The 16,661-nt window shown below is 40.3% G+C and overlaps 1 protein-coding gene across 2 annotated transcripts in view; it reads right to left on the reverse strand.

The window, feature by feature from the left end:
- RLIM (ring finger protein, LIM domain interacting) overlaps window positions 1–16,661 on the reverse strand; it is a 28,438-nt gene that overhangs the window by 5,681 nt on the left and 6,096 nt on the right. The window contains exons 2-5 of one of the 2 annotated variants that reach the window (XM_019521497.1): window positions 14,825–14,927; window positions 9,456–9,648; window positions 8,316–8,399; window positions 3,767–6,315 (exon numbers count right to left, since the gene is read on the reverse strand). In XM_019521497.1, the coding sequence (XP_019377042.1) occupies window positions 4,772–6,315; window positions 8,316–8,399; window positions 9,456–9,624 (1,797 nt within the window). In that variant the 5' untranslated portion in view covers window positions 9,625–9,648; window positions 14,825–14,927 and the 3' untranslated portion in view covers window positions 3,767–4,771. Of the gene's footprint in view, window positions 1–162; window positions 6,316–8,315; window positions 8,400–9,455; window positions 9,649–14,824; window positions 14,928–16,661 lie in introns of those variants that run through there. The other variant, XR_002098306.1, reaches the window with a different exon arrangement.

Here is a 16,661-nt window from a genome sequence, read left to right on the forward strand (position 1 = left end):
AAAAAAGCTGCTGAAGATGTGAAATATATTTCTGAATCTGTTGCTGAATTCCATTAACATGGCTCAAAGCAAACCCACCCCCCAAAGCAGCTCCTCCTGGGAGTAGCCAAACAAGTGGGTAAAGGCAGTCCATGACATCTGTGTACCTAATCAACTTAACACCTATCCACATACCCCTAATCAAGCCCCTTAAGTCCCCATAGTAGAACCAAGGCTGAATGAAAACAGGTGAGAAAAATCAAGACACCAAACAGTTACACACAAGAACACTTTACAATATTAGTAAGGGTCTCAAATTAAAGCAAAGAAAGAGTTAAGGCTGTGGCTTAACCCAGCCAGTTAAATATTTGATACTTCACTGTGCTGATTAAGATCACACCTTTGGAAGACCCACAAAATACCTAGGCACATTGGTACAAATTGGTAGACCAATGGTCAGCTTCAACTGCATTTATGAATCTATGAATTTCTTTTTTCTTCTTAGAATTAGACCCTACCTACTATAAACACAGCGTAGAAGATGGATTTCTTTGACGTGTAAGCAAACCTTTTACGATAAACATCTTACTGACATTATACTGGTGAAAGGGTCTTTTTGGACTCTACATATTTGCATAATCCACAGAAAAGTGATGGGCACGTGGAATGACAGTCATTCCAGTACATTGTGTCAATGGAGTCAGGAACACATGACTCTGCAAGTTGACACAATGGACCATCATGGCTCCTTCAGAACTGGGACAGTATCACGTCAGTGCAGCTGCCAGGCATGCACACGAGCACTTCCTACATTAACGAGGAGGCTCTATGCATGGAGAGCAGCAACCATTTCCCAAACAAGCAAAAAAAAAAAAATGAATGAGCTACGAGAAACCTATTATTTGCAAAAAGCTGGGTTAAGTTACAAAAGTGCCAGTAAAAGGAAAACTTTGAAAACTGAGTAGTTGTGACTGGGAGTTTCTATTTCCGTTAGAAGGCAAACCAAAAATAAAACTTCACACAGATTTGCAATTTGGGTAGGACAGTACGCAGCACGCTTACAAAAAGATTACGTGCAGCCTTCTATGTTTAAACCCTTTGGGCGCTTGAGTATCTATGGAGACAGTCTGTTCAGCCACGGACACAGAGGACTCAAAATCAACCCTGCAAGAAGTTCCTGAGGTAATTCCATATCTGCCCAAAGGAGGGATGCTTGAAACATGAAGGCGTGCATGCGCACGTGCGCGTGTGTAAACAGCAACAACTTTGGTGACAAACTAGCAGAGGGGCACCCTGAAATACAAATCCACCTCAATTTGCAGAAAAAGAAGTTCTCAACTAGTGAAAACCAAGATGCACATTTACCCCCAGCTTTGAAAGGAGGGTAAGACAGGCTACCACAAGATGGCACTGTGAACCAAGGAGCTGAAAACAGCACATGTATCACAAGGCTGCCACCCCTTTGTTCATCTGGGCACATGGGCATTTGAGAGACAATGGATGCTTTTTTAACCTTTTGAGTGGCGAGAGACTGCTCGTGAAATTGGTGCAAAAATAGTGCACATTCCTCTGTGATTCCAATACTGAAAAGAATAGGTTCGAGAAAGCTACAGATGCAACTAGAACTGCTTGGCACAAAGGGAGTCTTATACTTTTAAATACAGTGATTCAAAACAAAACAACTCCAACTAACCGTGACCGTGCCGACCCCAAGTGACTGTTATGCAGAGGCAGACGACATTGGCAATTAAAGCGTTTACACCAGCGTTTCAAGAGCTCCAGCAAAACTTTAAAAGAATGGCTCTACACTTTCTAACACTGTAACAGGAATTAACCAAGTTCCCTCATACTATTAGGGCATAAGCCAGCAAGAATCTGTTGCTGGGTCAGGCCTGCACTTTTCGCAGATTTGGTTTTGCACTGTTTATGAAGCAGATTGTTCATAAACACCAGGAGTTCCTGGATATAAATCAAAGCTGTCATATGCCAGTGTTCATCTTGCAGCACTGTTGAGAAATTTGATACAGGCCTTATTTGCTTAAGTTTCTTCCCCTCATCAGCAACTGCAGTCTTGTTGACTGTCTTGGAAGAAAAGTCCTTCACCTTAGCGCTTCTGGTATAGTCAATGCTCACTTACAAATATTTGAAACATTCAAAGGATTCTTCACTGAACTGACTTTTTCTGGTACCTTCTTGGGAACCAGAAACAGTCAAGCATTGCTGCCATTACATAAGAGAGAATGTTAAGGCATGCCACTAATAAGGAACAGTAAGACTAAAAAGGTGATTTTACTGAAGCATTAGTTCTTGAAAACTAAGAAGAAAATTATGGTAGAAAAGTGGCTCTGCTAAAATGACAGACGTTACAGACTTACTCCACTGGCTCTGCTGGGGGCTTTTATTCTGGTCACTACCCTTAGTTCTCATAAAGATGCATAAAAAAACAAAAAATATCCTTGAGTAGCAAATAATACAATGAAAATATTTTAAAGTTCTGTAGTCCAATAAATCAGTAAAGTTACTGAAAAAGCATGTGATTGCTATAGGAAAGATTCAAGTGATCATTTCCAATATTTACCAGAAGAAATTTTTGCTTAAGATTTTGTAATCTACATTCATGAATGTAACGCCAACCACTAAGATGCCTAACCTCCCATTTTATAGACTGATGTATGCCAAGTAGAGAAATTGTAAGAGAATATGTATTTATTTATATATGCTTCTGTTTAAAAAAATACCAGAAATACCCCCATCTACTACAAAGGTGTGTTCTACCTGGAGGAAAGCGAGCACAGTAGCCAGTCAGGGTTCCCGGGGTACCCATTGGATTGAATAAGAAAAATGCACACTTTGAAGAACAGGAGAGCTCCAGAAGGCTGGAATCCTGAACTGGCTGGGAAGTTAAAATGGCTTAATAGTAAGATGATCTTCTATGTAACCACCACTAGGAAACACTGAAAATTTGTTAAATTTAAAGAAAGGTCAGCTTTGGTTTTTTCATCTGAGGATCAACCAACCTTTTCCATCTCATCAGCAAGAGCAGTTCATATCCTAATTAACTACTCATTTGTACTTAAAATAAAACTTTGCTTTCCTTGCAAAAAACTTAACAGAATTGAAAAAAAATTCCCAAGGGAAAAAGAAAAGAAATATTTCACTGGGGTGAGGGCAGCCCTCCCACAATACTAACGAGAGTTAAGCTACAAACATTTTCCAATGCAGACTTAAAATTGTGACAGTGTAAAAAGTATTTCCACAATTTGAATTTTGATAAGCCATCCATTTACTTGCAATATAACATGCAACTGATTTTTAGGCAGATGTTAAAGAGGAATTCAAGATGCCTATTATTTTAAAGAAAATAAACTGCAAAGTCTAGCCCCATAACATTGTTCTTAAAATGTATTCAAATAACCATTACCAATCTTAAGACTGACAACTAATTTGAGAAACCCATCAGACGATTATTTCTCAGCTATGCCTGAACATTAAATCAATCACTCTGCTGGGAACACTTTGGTCACAGGTGACCACCTCTGACTCTGGAGACTAGCCAGCTAAGTCACTAAAAAAATTCCACAGAAGTTAACTTTGTGGCATGTAATGAGGAAAATCTGCCAACATCTGTCGGTTGGAAATTATACACAGCACCCCAGTGATTAAAATACAGCTTATACAAAACTGGAGTATAATCCTCAGTAAATAAAATGATATGTTATTTTACCAAAGTAACCATATAAAGGGGGGAAAAAGCCCAAAAAGAACAGTCTTCAGAGCAGGTTTCTACTTTTTTTTTTATCATCATATTTTTTGATGGCAGTACTGAGCCAACACATTGCAATGCTAACATTCAATTTCCATCAGTTTTAATGCAATTAAGGTGTCTAATTGTTAACTGTTGTGTTACAGTAGCTGTTCACATAAATTAAATAGTACAGATATGCACTGCTCTTGACAATAACACATTTACAAAAGCAGCTCTCTTGTATTGTTTGCTCTGTGTGTGGTGGGTCTTATATGAAAAGCGTTCTCTTCATTTCTAAGCATGGTACAATTTTAATTTTTAATGCATTAGTACAACAGTGCATTGGAAAAAGTACTGAGCTTCTACAAAAAAGCTTTACAGTTTTAAAACAGAATTTATTTTTATTTAAACAAGCATAGGCAATTCTTATATTTCCACAACAAGATAAATATCCCAATTAAGCTATTAGCTCACTCTACAGCGTGCCATAGTGATGGGAAAAGGACTAACGTTAGTGTTATTTACAGAGATGTCAAAGAACACCCAATATAAACATTAAAATGATATTTAAGGATGCCGATGAACTGAGCTCCTAGTTCAATGGGGCAGGTGAGTCCATTTAAAAAAACAAAAACAAAACACATTATGAAGTATGTTCTGTAACTGGGATGACTTCTCAGATAAGTTCTCACAGGAGAGATCCTGAAGGTTCAAACCGCACTGGAATAGGGAAGGGAACTTAACAGTCTTAATAAGAAAAGAAAACACAAAACTTTTTTTTTTAACAATTTTTTTTTGTTTTTTTTTTGAGCAGATAGGTGTCTTTGAGCAAATAAAATTCAATACGCTGAAACTGACTAGATTTGGGGACTCTAAAGAGACGCCCATTTTAAAAGCTTTGAATCTGAGAAAATGTTTTCATGAGGGAACATTCACTCAAAGTGATTACTTTATATGTAGGCACCACTCAAAAAGTGGCCAAAAAGGAAGTGACATCTTTGCCCATCACTATTACATCAGCTGTTTGGCCACAAGCTCAGATCTCACTTAGACAACGCTTTCCCTGTTACCAGAAGCTAAGACGGCTCTGCGACAAATAGGACAAGTGGAATTTTCTGATAACCAGCGGTCAATGCAGTGGACATGATACTCGTGGGAACAAGGCAGTTTACGAAGTTTGTTGCCTTCTGTGTATTCCGTAATACAGACGCTACAGGTTTTCAGGGCATCGCTTTCACCAAAATTCCTCATTGTCAGGTTGTCGATTTGTTCTTTGGTGAGTCCTCTCGGCTGGTCATCATCATCCTCATTTAGTAAGAAAAACTGTGCTAGGCTAAGGAATGGTAGAGAACCACTTTCTTCAAAAGTGACCGAACCCCTGGTATTCCGACCTTCCCGTCTAGCACCGGATGTGGAACCTCCTTCATTACTACCTTCATAGACTTCCCCTGAGCTAGCATCAGTACCTTCACTACTCGAACTACCACCACCTGTTCCTCCTCCACTTGGTGGCTCAGCAGCATCTCCACTTTGATTTGGGGCTGGGCCACTAGGATCTGCATCACTATCACTGTACATAAAGTAACTCAACTCTCCAAAGCCTGTCATGATCTGCCTTAGCATGGTCTGAATCGCAACTGATGTAGTCTCACTAAAGCCTGTGTTTAAGATTCTACGAATAGGAATCCTAATGGTACTGACGTAAGTTCTCACTCCAGCCCGTTCTGAACGTGAAAATGTGCGCCTAAACCCTCCCCGTTCACTTTCATAAGTGACTGTGTTGTTTGGGGTCTGGGACCTCGACCGAGTTCGGTTCGCTATGCTGTCTCTCTGCCGATACTCTCCTGGGCGAACTCTTCTCACTTGAAGATCAAGGACTATAGTAGGAGGCCTCTGTCCAGGAGCTGCAGACTCACCACTGGCATTAGTTTCTGAAGAACCAGCAGCTTGAGGAACAGGTCTTGCTTCAGGGGTTGAAAACAGAGCTGCATTTTCACTTGGCATCTCAGTCCCTGTTGAATGCTGCCTTAATGTCACGTGCTGTCTGGTTCTGGAACTTCCCTCAGCTTCATTTACCGGGGAATGATCAAATGTCTGAGATGACGTATTATGATGAGATCTGCGAGGAGCCTCACTCACTGGATTAATAGGTGACCTACTTCTATCAGTCCTAGCTCGTGTTCTCCTCTGCTCTGGGCTCCTACTTCTTGCTCTTCTCTGACCTCTGTGTGAAGGAGCTTCCTCCGCTGCCAATTCCTCAGAGGTATTCCTTTCAGATGCAGTCTGCCCTCCTGATGGCGATTCAGACCGAGGGGTGTCAGAGTCACTTTGGCTATTTTCCAAATCCTCCCCATTGGAAGGTTCTACAGATGGCTCATTTTCAGTTTCTGAATTGGTGTTGCCATTATTACGGTTGACATTTATTTCCAAGCTGAACCTGAAATCACCACTGTTAGGGTTAGTCCGGCTCACTGCCCTCCAAGACTGGTTTCCTCTTTGCCCACTTCGTGTTGTATTTCCAGTCTGTCGGACAGAATTAAGCCAGTCTATGATGGAATCTCCATTAGATACATCTTCAGTGGATTCTGCACCTGTCAGAAGAAAGGGAACTACCAAAATTAGAGAAGAATCAATTCTTGGTTGAACTTTTCCAACAATTAATCAAGTTCTGCTTTCTTTCAAGTTTTTTGTTTAATACTACCATGGGTTTCACATTTAACAAATATTTCAACTACAAAAGCTTTTCCTTTAAGGAAGGAGTGGACATTTTTCTACAGCCTATACGTACACCTGTTTATAGGTTGTAATCTTCATAAAACAAGTCACTAGAAAAATGTAAATTATTTCTTAAAACAAGTAAGTGGAAAGTTAATTCTGAATTAAGTGTCAAAATAAAACAGGTCTGAGCTAAATCGGGAATCTCTCAACACTGCCAGTACCATAGTCTAGTGGCAGCTAGATCACCAACCAACTTTTTTTCCAACCCTCAACTTGTGGATACCAGTCTTGGTGCGCCATTACCAATGGGTTCCCTCAAGGCTCTATTCTTGGGCCTACACTATTCAACATTTTCATTAACAATGTGAACATTGGTATCAGAAGTGGACTGGCCAAGTTCACCGACGACATCAAACTCTGGGGTAGTGTCCACACCTGAGGACAGGAAGCTGATCCAGGCTGACCTTGACAGGCTCAGGAAATGGGCAGACGAGAACCTAATGGTGTTTAACACTGAAAAATGCAAGTTTCTCCACCTTGGGAAGAAAAACCTGCACCATTCTTGTAGGCTTGCAGTGTTAGGCTAGCTAGCGCTATGGGCGAAAGGGACTTGGGGGTCATGACTGACCACAAGATGAACATGAGCCTGCAATGCAATGCTGCAGCTAGTAAAATGAGCAAAACACTGGCTTGTATCCATAGATGCTTCTCAAGCAAATCCCAGGACATCATTCTCCTGCTGTACTCGGCCTTGGTGAGGCCACAGCTGGAGTACTGAGTCCAGTTTTGGGCTCCAAAATTCAAAAAGGATGTGGAGAAGCTTGAGAGAGTCTACAGGAGAGCCACGCGCATGATCAGGTCAGGAAAACAGACCTTATGATGAGAGGCTGAGAGCCATGGGACTCTTCGGCCTGGAAAAGCGCAGACTCGGGGTGATCTGGTGGCCACCTATAAGTTTATCAGGGGTGCTCACCAAGATTTGGGGGAACATCTGTTCACCAGAGCGCCCCAAAGGATGACAAGGTTGAATGGTCAGAAACTCCTCCATGACCGTTTCAGGCTGGACATAAGGAGGAACTTCTTTACTATCCGAGCACCCAAGGTTTGGAATAGACTGCTGCCAGAGGTGGTTCAACCACCTACTTTGAACACCTTCAGGAGACATGTGGATGTTTATCTTGCTGGGATCCTATGATCCCTGCTGACCTGCTGCCCCTAGGGCAGGGGCCTGAACTCTATGATCTTCCAAGGTCCCTTCTAGCTCTAATGTCTATGAAATCTATGATACCTAGTGAGATGAGCTGGCTAGAAAACAAACAAACAAGTCACAGGCTCTCATGCAGCAGTTTCCAAACTGTGGGTCACGACCCCAAACGGAGCTGCAACATCAGCAGATGGGGTCGTAGAGGTAGGGGGCTATGGCTTGGAGTGAAAGGCTAAGGAGATAGGGTCATGCTGAGGAAATGGGGTCATAAATGGGGTCATGCTGAGGAGAAGTTTGGGAAGCACTGCTTTAATGGGAACTGTGTGTAATTCACCTTTGTAGAGGGATAACAAAAGCAAAGGAGTGAAGGTGGGAAAACGAGGGGCTTATGGGTATATCTCAGAAGGGAACAGAATGCAAAGAAACATGAACAAAAGAAGTCAACTAAAGAAATGTACAAGAAATCTTATTGTGGCACTAGTAATAGTTGCCATACTTGAAATCTGTCCAAAACTGATCTTTGCAGCTTGTGTCAAATAGAACGTTCACTTAATTTTTAAACAAAGCTCACCTTGCACCTGCCTAGGCTTAACTTGTTCCACTCCTGCACTCAAGTTAAGGTCCGTATTAGGTGCTAAAGTTAAGAGTTTTCACAAATACTGTATATACCTCTATTCTCATCACTGTTTTGCTGTGGTGGACCTTCTTTAATTTGGTGTAGCCTTCTCAGCAATTCTTCTTCAGTAATTTCACCTTAAGAAACAAAGAAAAATTTCCCAATATATATATATATATATATATTTATATATATAGATGTCCAAATAATCTATAAGGAAGGAATTATGCACAGCTTAAACATTCTTAAGGCTGCAGTTCAAAGAGATTGTGAATATAGTTTTAACAAGAAGCTAACTGCTTATAAATGTTCTTCACTGACATCTATAAACTTAGCCAAAGGGCAGCTTGTGGAACCCCCCAAAAAGTGTCCTTGCTCACAGGTAAGACCAGCTACAACTGCAGCATCCAAAGTACAGTTACCAACTATTTAGAACAAACTTGAGAAAAGCTTTTTACTGTAATTTCTAAGAAAAATCTCATCAGTCTTCTCCATTCCAAACCAATTAAGGTTCTGCCTATACGAAACAACTATAAGAGGTATTTAACTGATTTAGTACCAACATGTGTTGGCACAGTTTTCTTGGACTGGCTCATTTCAAATTTAGCTTACCTCTATTAGGAATGCATTAAAAAAAAGCCATCTTGCAAGTTTTAATAGCAATTCAGGTACACCAGTGCAAGCTCCTGGATGGACAAATTTATTTCATCTTGTCAAGTGGCTTATTTTTGTTTATCCAGGATGATTTCTAACAAGAATAAGCTAAACTGAAATATACTCCCCACAAAGGCCATCACCAGTTTAACTAGTCTGCCATTAAAACTTGCACTCTTCATTAAGTTGGTGCAAACGTCTCACATACACAAGACCAATACCAGAGCAGGCCTCAGACACACTTTGGATGTCCTTTTTTAAGCTGAGTAAACATAAACAAAGCAAATAGGCTCTGCTTCTGTTAACTCAACTTCATCCTAGTTAGCGCTAAATTATATGTATTGCCTTTCTAGAAAAGACATACTATATGTTCAGATCAGTAGAGAGCTACTCTCTTATGCTGGCACACAACTGTAGTTGGAAGAATACATGGGGGGCGGGGAGATTGAATGGCACAGCAGCAAGAAAAAAAAAACAGGTCGTTAAAATGAGTCTGGTAACATTAAAACTTTAATATACAAATATGTATTCCGATATACCTGGAGTTCCTAGCAAATTGTTATCCCTCATAAGCCTGTATTCCTCGTCACTCAGGTTATTGACAAATTGATAGAAAGCTTCTTCCCGATCTAATCGATCCAGCTGACTACGACGCTGAGCTTCTGATTGATCAATATTTCCTTTATCATTAGAATCTGAGCTTTCCATGTTGATGAAAGAGTAGAAGAGAATCTAAAAAAAGAAAAAAGTATTTTTAAACCATGTATGCATGTAAGATATGGTAACCTATAAAATTTAATGATACTTTTAGAGGAATGATTTACTTGGTCCTGATCTGGACATTCACTTAAACTGAGCATCTTAAATATAAATCATGGAATTTTATTTTTCTACAAGTCCCAGTTATGAGGATATCCTGTATGACCACAGGGATTAGCATTTAAATTGTTTTAAAAAAATCAGTATCTCTTTTTTGGATGCAATAACGTAAAACTGTTGGACTAAAAGGGACCTCAGAAGGTCATGTAATCCAGCCCTGTGCTCCTGGCAAGACCCTCTGTGACTAAACTATCCCAAGTCTTAACTTGCTCCTAAAAATTTCTATGGATGGAGAGTCCACAATTTCTAGATAGCTTGCTCCAACACTTAACTAATCTTATAGTCTGGAAGTTTCTCTTAATCTCCAACCACAATTTCTTCTGCTGCAGCCTAAAGCTATTGCTCCTAGACCCGTCTCTTACAGCCACAGAGAAAAGCCTATCTCCATCCTCTCTATAACTGCCCTTCAGGTATATGAAGACTATGACCAAACCCCCCCTCAGTCTTCTCTTCTCCAGAGAAGAACATCAAGAAATGCAGTACCACATAGAACTCTCAGCAGAACTGCATGTCTCGACAACGAAAAGCTGCATGAAAACTATAGGCCATAACCTCAGGTCCATCCTTTTATGTGTTCATTGTTGCTCAGGCAGGAAAGGTCTAAACCAGGGGTCAGCAACCCCTGGCACGTGCGCCGAGCATGGCATGCAAGGCCATTTTGCTCGGCATGCCACCACTGGCCTGGGCTCTAGGCAGCTGCTGCCAGCCACAAAGCCCAGGCTGCTCCCAGCAGGCAGCTGGGTGGCTGCAAGCTCTGCCTGGGTTGGCAGCAGCTACCCAGAGCCTGGGCTGGCTGCAGCTGGAAGGCTGCAAACATCTGCTCCAGGCTCTGGCATTAGCTCCATGCCAGCAGGCGCACGTGTGCCTCTGAGCGGACTTTGTCCAGTGACAGAGGAGCCCAGTTCCGTGTGCCCACACATCTGGTTCTATGCATCTGTCTGCCTCGGTCTGGTCCTGCGTGTCTGTGTGCGCACACGTGTCTGGTTCTGGATGTGCGTGCGTGCATGTGTCCACACTGGGTGTGTTCTGGTTCTCTGTGTGCACGTGTCTGGTTCTCTCTCTGCTCTTCTTTTTCTCTCTCTCTCTCTCTTTCTTTCCTCTTGTCTTTTTTTCCTCTCCCATTGCAACATGCTCAACAAAATGGAATGCACAACAATGAAGGCAACATTTGTGATTATTAAATATACTACTATGCAGTGCATTCTGCCATGTACCCTCCACCCCCACATTTTGTTTTTATGGCATGCTGGCACTCCAGCACCTTCCAAGGTAGACATTGTGGTTTTTTTCGGCACTCTGGCCAAAAAAAGGTTGCCTACCCCAGTATTCTTCTATTCTTCTAGCACAGGGGCAGGCAATTATTTCGGGCAGAGGGCTGCTTACTGAGTTTTGGCAAGCCATCGAGGGCCCCATTACAGGCAGCCGGGGCAGATAAATATTTTCTAAATTTTTTAGGGGCCCCGTGGGCCAGATGGAATGGCCTGGCGGGCTGCATCCAGGCCGCATTATGCCCACCCCTGTTCTAGCACATGCATCCTCAGAGCTGCTATTCCTTGGCAAATCACAAACCAAAATTTAGAGAAGTCTAAAGGATGTATTCAGACAATCCGTAAAGGATGCAAGTTGTCACTGAATCCAACTTTACGCTACACTAGAAGACAAGTTTTATAGGTTTTATTCTCCCAGAGTTAGCCCTTAAGGGAAGGAAGTGCCTCATGTCAGGCCTTCCAGCCAAGTAAGAGTAACATCGATCCCCCAACAGCCAGATATTTGGCAGAAATATGGGCCAAGAAACTGAAAAAAAGCACAATACACTGAGAGTTCCAGAAAACACTTTGTCTGTGATAGCAAGACCTTAGTTTTCTCAAGAGAGGAAAAGGTTAGAAATTAATTCCAGCATCCAGTATCGAGAGTATAACTTAGATGCACTAGAAGCCGGTCTGCAACCAGTAAATTTTGATGACAAGAATTCAGAGGGCAAAAAGACATATTGCCAGCAATAATCAAGTAAATGTCTTCCTGTCTCCCTCTTACTATTTCAGTAAGACAAGTATCTTCATCACATCTTTCAACATTAGAGCAATGCCTTCATCTGATAAGTATTAAAAGCAAAGAAGGAACAGAATCAGGAAACAATGGTAACCTTAAACCCTTTCAAATGCATTCAAATGAAACCTAGACAATAACTGGTTTTCCTTAATACATGCGCCTCACCATCCACTACAAAGTGGTAGAAATCTGCAATTACTCACAGAGCTGGTTATCTAGCTAGCTTTCCATGTGGTAAAATGCTCGCTGCCACCATGAATATTCCCTCTTATGAAAGAACAGCTAAAGCTATGTGAAAATATTGGAAGAAAAAAGCATTTCACTTTCTGCCTTTTGCTGGAAAACTTCCAAATAAGATGCTTTAGCAGCTGTCTAGTGCACAGAACTGACACTTTTTTGGTTTCTCAGCACAGCTGGCAAGTCAGACACTGCCCAGTTTATGCTGGCACTTCTGCAAATAAGAGGTGTTGCATCACCTCCAAGACCACTCTGCCTGTGTAATTTCAGTGGCTGCCAGTGCACTGTAATTCACCCAGTAACATCACCTTTAGAGCTTTAAGCACAGAAAGAAACACTATAAAATCCAGCATTCTACCACTGTATGAGGCTCAAAAACCTCAAAAATCAGTCATACTATATATTCTCCACCTTGGCTTTTAAAACAATGATTCTATAACCTTGTTTTTATTTTAGTCATCCTATTAACTAACATGCAAGTTACTTTTGCTGCCACTAATGCAATACAAAGCATAGATATTTGCATATTTGCATTATTTAGTACTGCATTTATTTTCCAAAATGGAAGACACCCACAAACACCAACTGCATTTGCTAACGCTTTCATCTTTGACAGGAAAAAGTAGCCAACAGAAGGCTCCTATATGCATGAAGCGAAGGTTGATTTGAGGTCACACTGTTGAGAAATGTAGGTGCAGTCCAAAAACTCATACCATCAAATGCACTGAAAATTAAGAAATCTGTGTGCTATTCTGTACAACATTTTCAGTAACTGTTAAGACCCTCATATATTGGGATCAGCAAATAAGGATGAGTATGAGCTTCAAAATCCACACAAGTAATACATAACAGGGTTATGCTTTGTCTACACAGTAGCTTTTTAAAGTTTGTGTAGGAGAACTCTTGACGGTGCTGGAAAAGATTTTGTACTAAACAAATCTTGGTTAAAGAGGTTGTCAACTCAGAGACACCCAAAAATATGTAGGCTGCTATAGTTAAAATTAACATCTAAGTACAAAGTTGAGAAAAATACTTCTTTTTAGTTTTTCATTATGCATTTGACAGCTGTTACTGTATAATGAACTCCAACTCTAGAGTAAATTTCCTCCATTTATGTGGATCTATCACACAGCAAAGGAAAGGTTAGTAAAAAAGAAAATTTCTTGTCTCTAAAACCCAATTATAAAACAAAAGGAACAAACAATATGCTGGAAGGCAGATGCGATACTATAATCCCATGACAAGTACACATTCCTTAAAGAAAGATGCTGCATTAACTATTAATGTTTCATCATTTTCATTCCGACTAAGAGCACGCTTTGATTATCCAATGGAAAACACTGGCCTAGTTCATTTCAGAAGCCTGACGAAGAACAGTGTCCCATCAAGAGAAGTGAGGTAAGACAATCATTTAATAGGCCAAGAAAGTGGACTCGAGTGTATTACAATATATAAACGCTAAGGAAGTCAAAGATTACTCTTAGGCAATATTTTCAACCTCGTTTTTTCCCCGTTTGCATTTTGGACTGGGTTTTCCTTCCTCAGCCCTCTTCCTTTCATTAGTCCATCTTGTTACCTTTTCATCTGCATAGTTACATGTTGGCCTAGGAAGATGTCATTACTGGAAGAAGGAACCAGTGGTGAATCTGAGCATTCAGCCAAACAGGGCTGCCTGCTACAAATTTTTATATTGGTGTACCTACACTACACTATACTTCACTACTGCAAACACCTGGTATGAATTCTGCACTAGTCTGGCATACCTCACTCTCAAAACAAGGTAGACACCATAACAGTCTAATATAGAGGCAGCAAGTCTACACTAGGGGCTTCCCCATGGAGCTTCACTTGCAGAAGCTACACTGATGCAAAAAAAGCCAGAACGTCCAAGGCCCCACACTCTAATCTCCAGAAGATGTCTCAAGATGAGCAATTTGCCACTATATTTAATAAATGCAAGGGAAGAAGCAGCAAAGAATGACCACTTAAAGGAAGTAGAATATACTTTCTACTTAGATAGCATTCATTCCCCTGTCCTCACCTTGTTCTCTGGTACTTTTCATTTCCTTGAGGTCCTTCCTTTCCTCCATGGGAAACATGACTTCTCTCTCCAGGACATGAAAGAACCCTATAATACTGGATGCCAGTTACAGAACACCAGAAGTACAACAAAGACAGCATAGCTCCTTCCTACCTTGTCAGAATGGGATGTAGAGTGGTAGCATTCGCACAGCACTACAAACATGTTCCCATACTACAGAATTTCACAAAAACAACTGCTAGACAGTTAAATCTCTGAGAGTTACAAGCCCCAGAATATGTGCTCTACTCACAATAGTCCTGAAGTGTGAAGTCTACAAATGGAAAATATTTTAAGGCTGTTGTCAATTTTTCAGCATGCTACTGTAAGGCAAAAATGACATATAAGGGCAAAATATACCATGTTAGCCAATATGTTAAGGCAGGCATCATTGGCAACATCCTATTACAGGGGTGTGGCCCGCCAGGCCATTCTATCTGGCTCATGGGGCCCCTAAATATTTAGAAAATTAATATTTATCTGCCCCGGCTGCCTGTCATGCGGCCCTGAATGGCTTGCCAAAACTCAGTAAGTGGCCCTCGGCCTGAAATAATTGCCCGCCCCTGTCCTATTAGGTTACATATGGCTTCCAAAATATAGATGTAGCCATATTATCTACGCTGCTCATATTGCTTTAAACTCAAAGTGAGATTTTATTCTTACCTCAGTAAGATATTAACTTTCCTTTCTTCCGTCAGCCAAGAGCTGTCAACAGAGGACACGCAAAGACTGCAGAAGCTCATGTCTTTTAGTAGTAAGTGCAGTTCTGTTGATTATAGCCAACTTTAGTTGATATATCCAGTAATAAAACTGAACATTTTTATGGAAGCACAGCAAGATGTGTCTAAAGTTCGCTGGAAACAAGAGTCTGGACAGAGACTTGACTTAAACAGGTGTATTTTTTAAGCTGCTCTCAGCTGCTGAACACTCAGATATATTAACCACTGTAAAATCTTAATTGCCATTCCCACTCCAAGCTTTTAGTGCAGTCACACAACAATCACACTCATCAAATTCCAGAACAAAAGACTAGAAATTATGTTTCTACCACCAGACATGAGCATTAAGTACAGCAAGCTTATGCTAGCAATTAGTGAGTATCCACTGTTCAATATTTTACTATCTACAGAAGAACAACTTCTATGCTCTCCAAGGAATAAGTGAGCAAGAACTAGCAATGTCCATTCAATATGGAAAAGCTTTAGTCTTCATACCTTGACTTTAAAACACACACACACACACACACATTTAGACACCCACCAAAGAAAAATATGAAACAATTCAGTTCCAGGAATGTACTTAAACTAGATGCTTAAAAAGTCATTTGACACTAAGCAACAGTAAAATACTTAAACTCCCAGCCATCTTAATCACTAATATTTTCCACTTACACAGCATCTTCCATCCCAAGATGCATCCCAAAAATTGCACAATTGTACAAATTATCACTAAGTCCTCTTTCCTCAAAAAAAAAAGTTTCAAGGTATAATAAATAATAATAATAATAATAATAAAATATCTGAAGAGAAGCATTTTAGTATATTTTCTGTTCTATAAACGGATAAAACCAACTTGAATAATTAGGCAGTAGTCATAGCTGACATCTCCAATTAGTACTAGGTAAAAGAAAACTTAAGACCCTAGATGATCAAATTCATCTCCTCAGGTGTTTGATAAAAACCACCAATTCAAAAAACAAAGTTATGTTCTTTATAAGCAACACACACTAGGTCTCAAAGGTCTTAGAACCTGAAGAAAAGAAGAGAATACCCAAATCGGTGAAACGAATACAAGGTGTTTCCAATATTTAAGAGCTGATAAGGATTTAGTCTTTCCCCAAAAATGCTGTCTAAATGGTTATTAGGGGTTAAAGATTAAAACAAGCATTCAACATGTGCTTGGAACAGTGATGTAGTTCTGTCCGGCCTGTACAGGATATTTTCTAAAAATTAATGTTCTGTATATTAGAGATTGCTGGAAGGTGAATAAGTAGTTCAAGAAATTTCATTCATACCTTATAGCATATACAGAAGGAATGGTTTGTAGGCAGAAGCATAATTTCATAACTGTGTTCAATTACTACCTACCCCGCCTTAACCAGCTATACCAAACTGGTAACATACATTCAGTTTTAGTCAACAGGAACTGTATGAGCCTTGTGCTAATAAGGAGATAAGTCATCATGAGTGCAACAGTCAGAATTACCATCACCTGAAACCAAGTCTAAACTGAAACATGCAAAACAAAGGAGTAATATGACTTGGAAATTCATCACACATTCTACAACAGGAGTACAAAACCTCCTAATGTTGAAAGTTCTTCCAGTCTACACTGACCAGCTCTAACACCACATAATTCATTTTGATAGAGTTAACTATCAGAGCTCTTTGAATTCCATCTTCTTCATAGTATAAAACCAAACAAACGCTGGTTAAGACTAAGATGCATTTTAAAATATCTCAGTCCACACTATTATATAGCTTTAACAGTAGGCTCTGAA

The sequence above is a fragment of the Gavialis gangeticus genome, unplaced genomic scaffold (assembly GCF_001723915.1).
Source record: "Gavialis gangeticus isolate Ggan-Ray unplaced genomic scaffold, GavGan_comp1, whole genome shotgun sequence".
Taxonomy (NCBI): domain Eukaryota; kingdom Metazoa; phylum Chordata; order Crocodylia; family Gavialidae; genus Gavialis; species Gavialis gangeticus.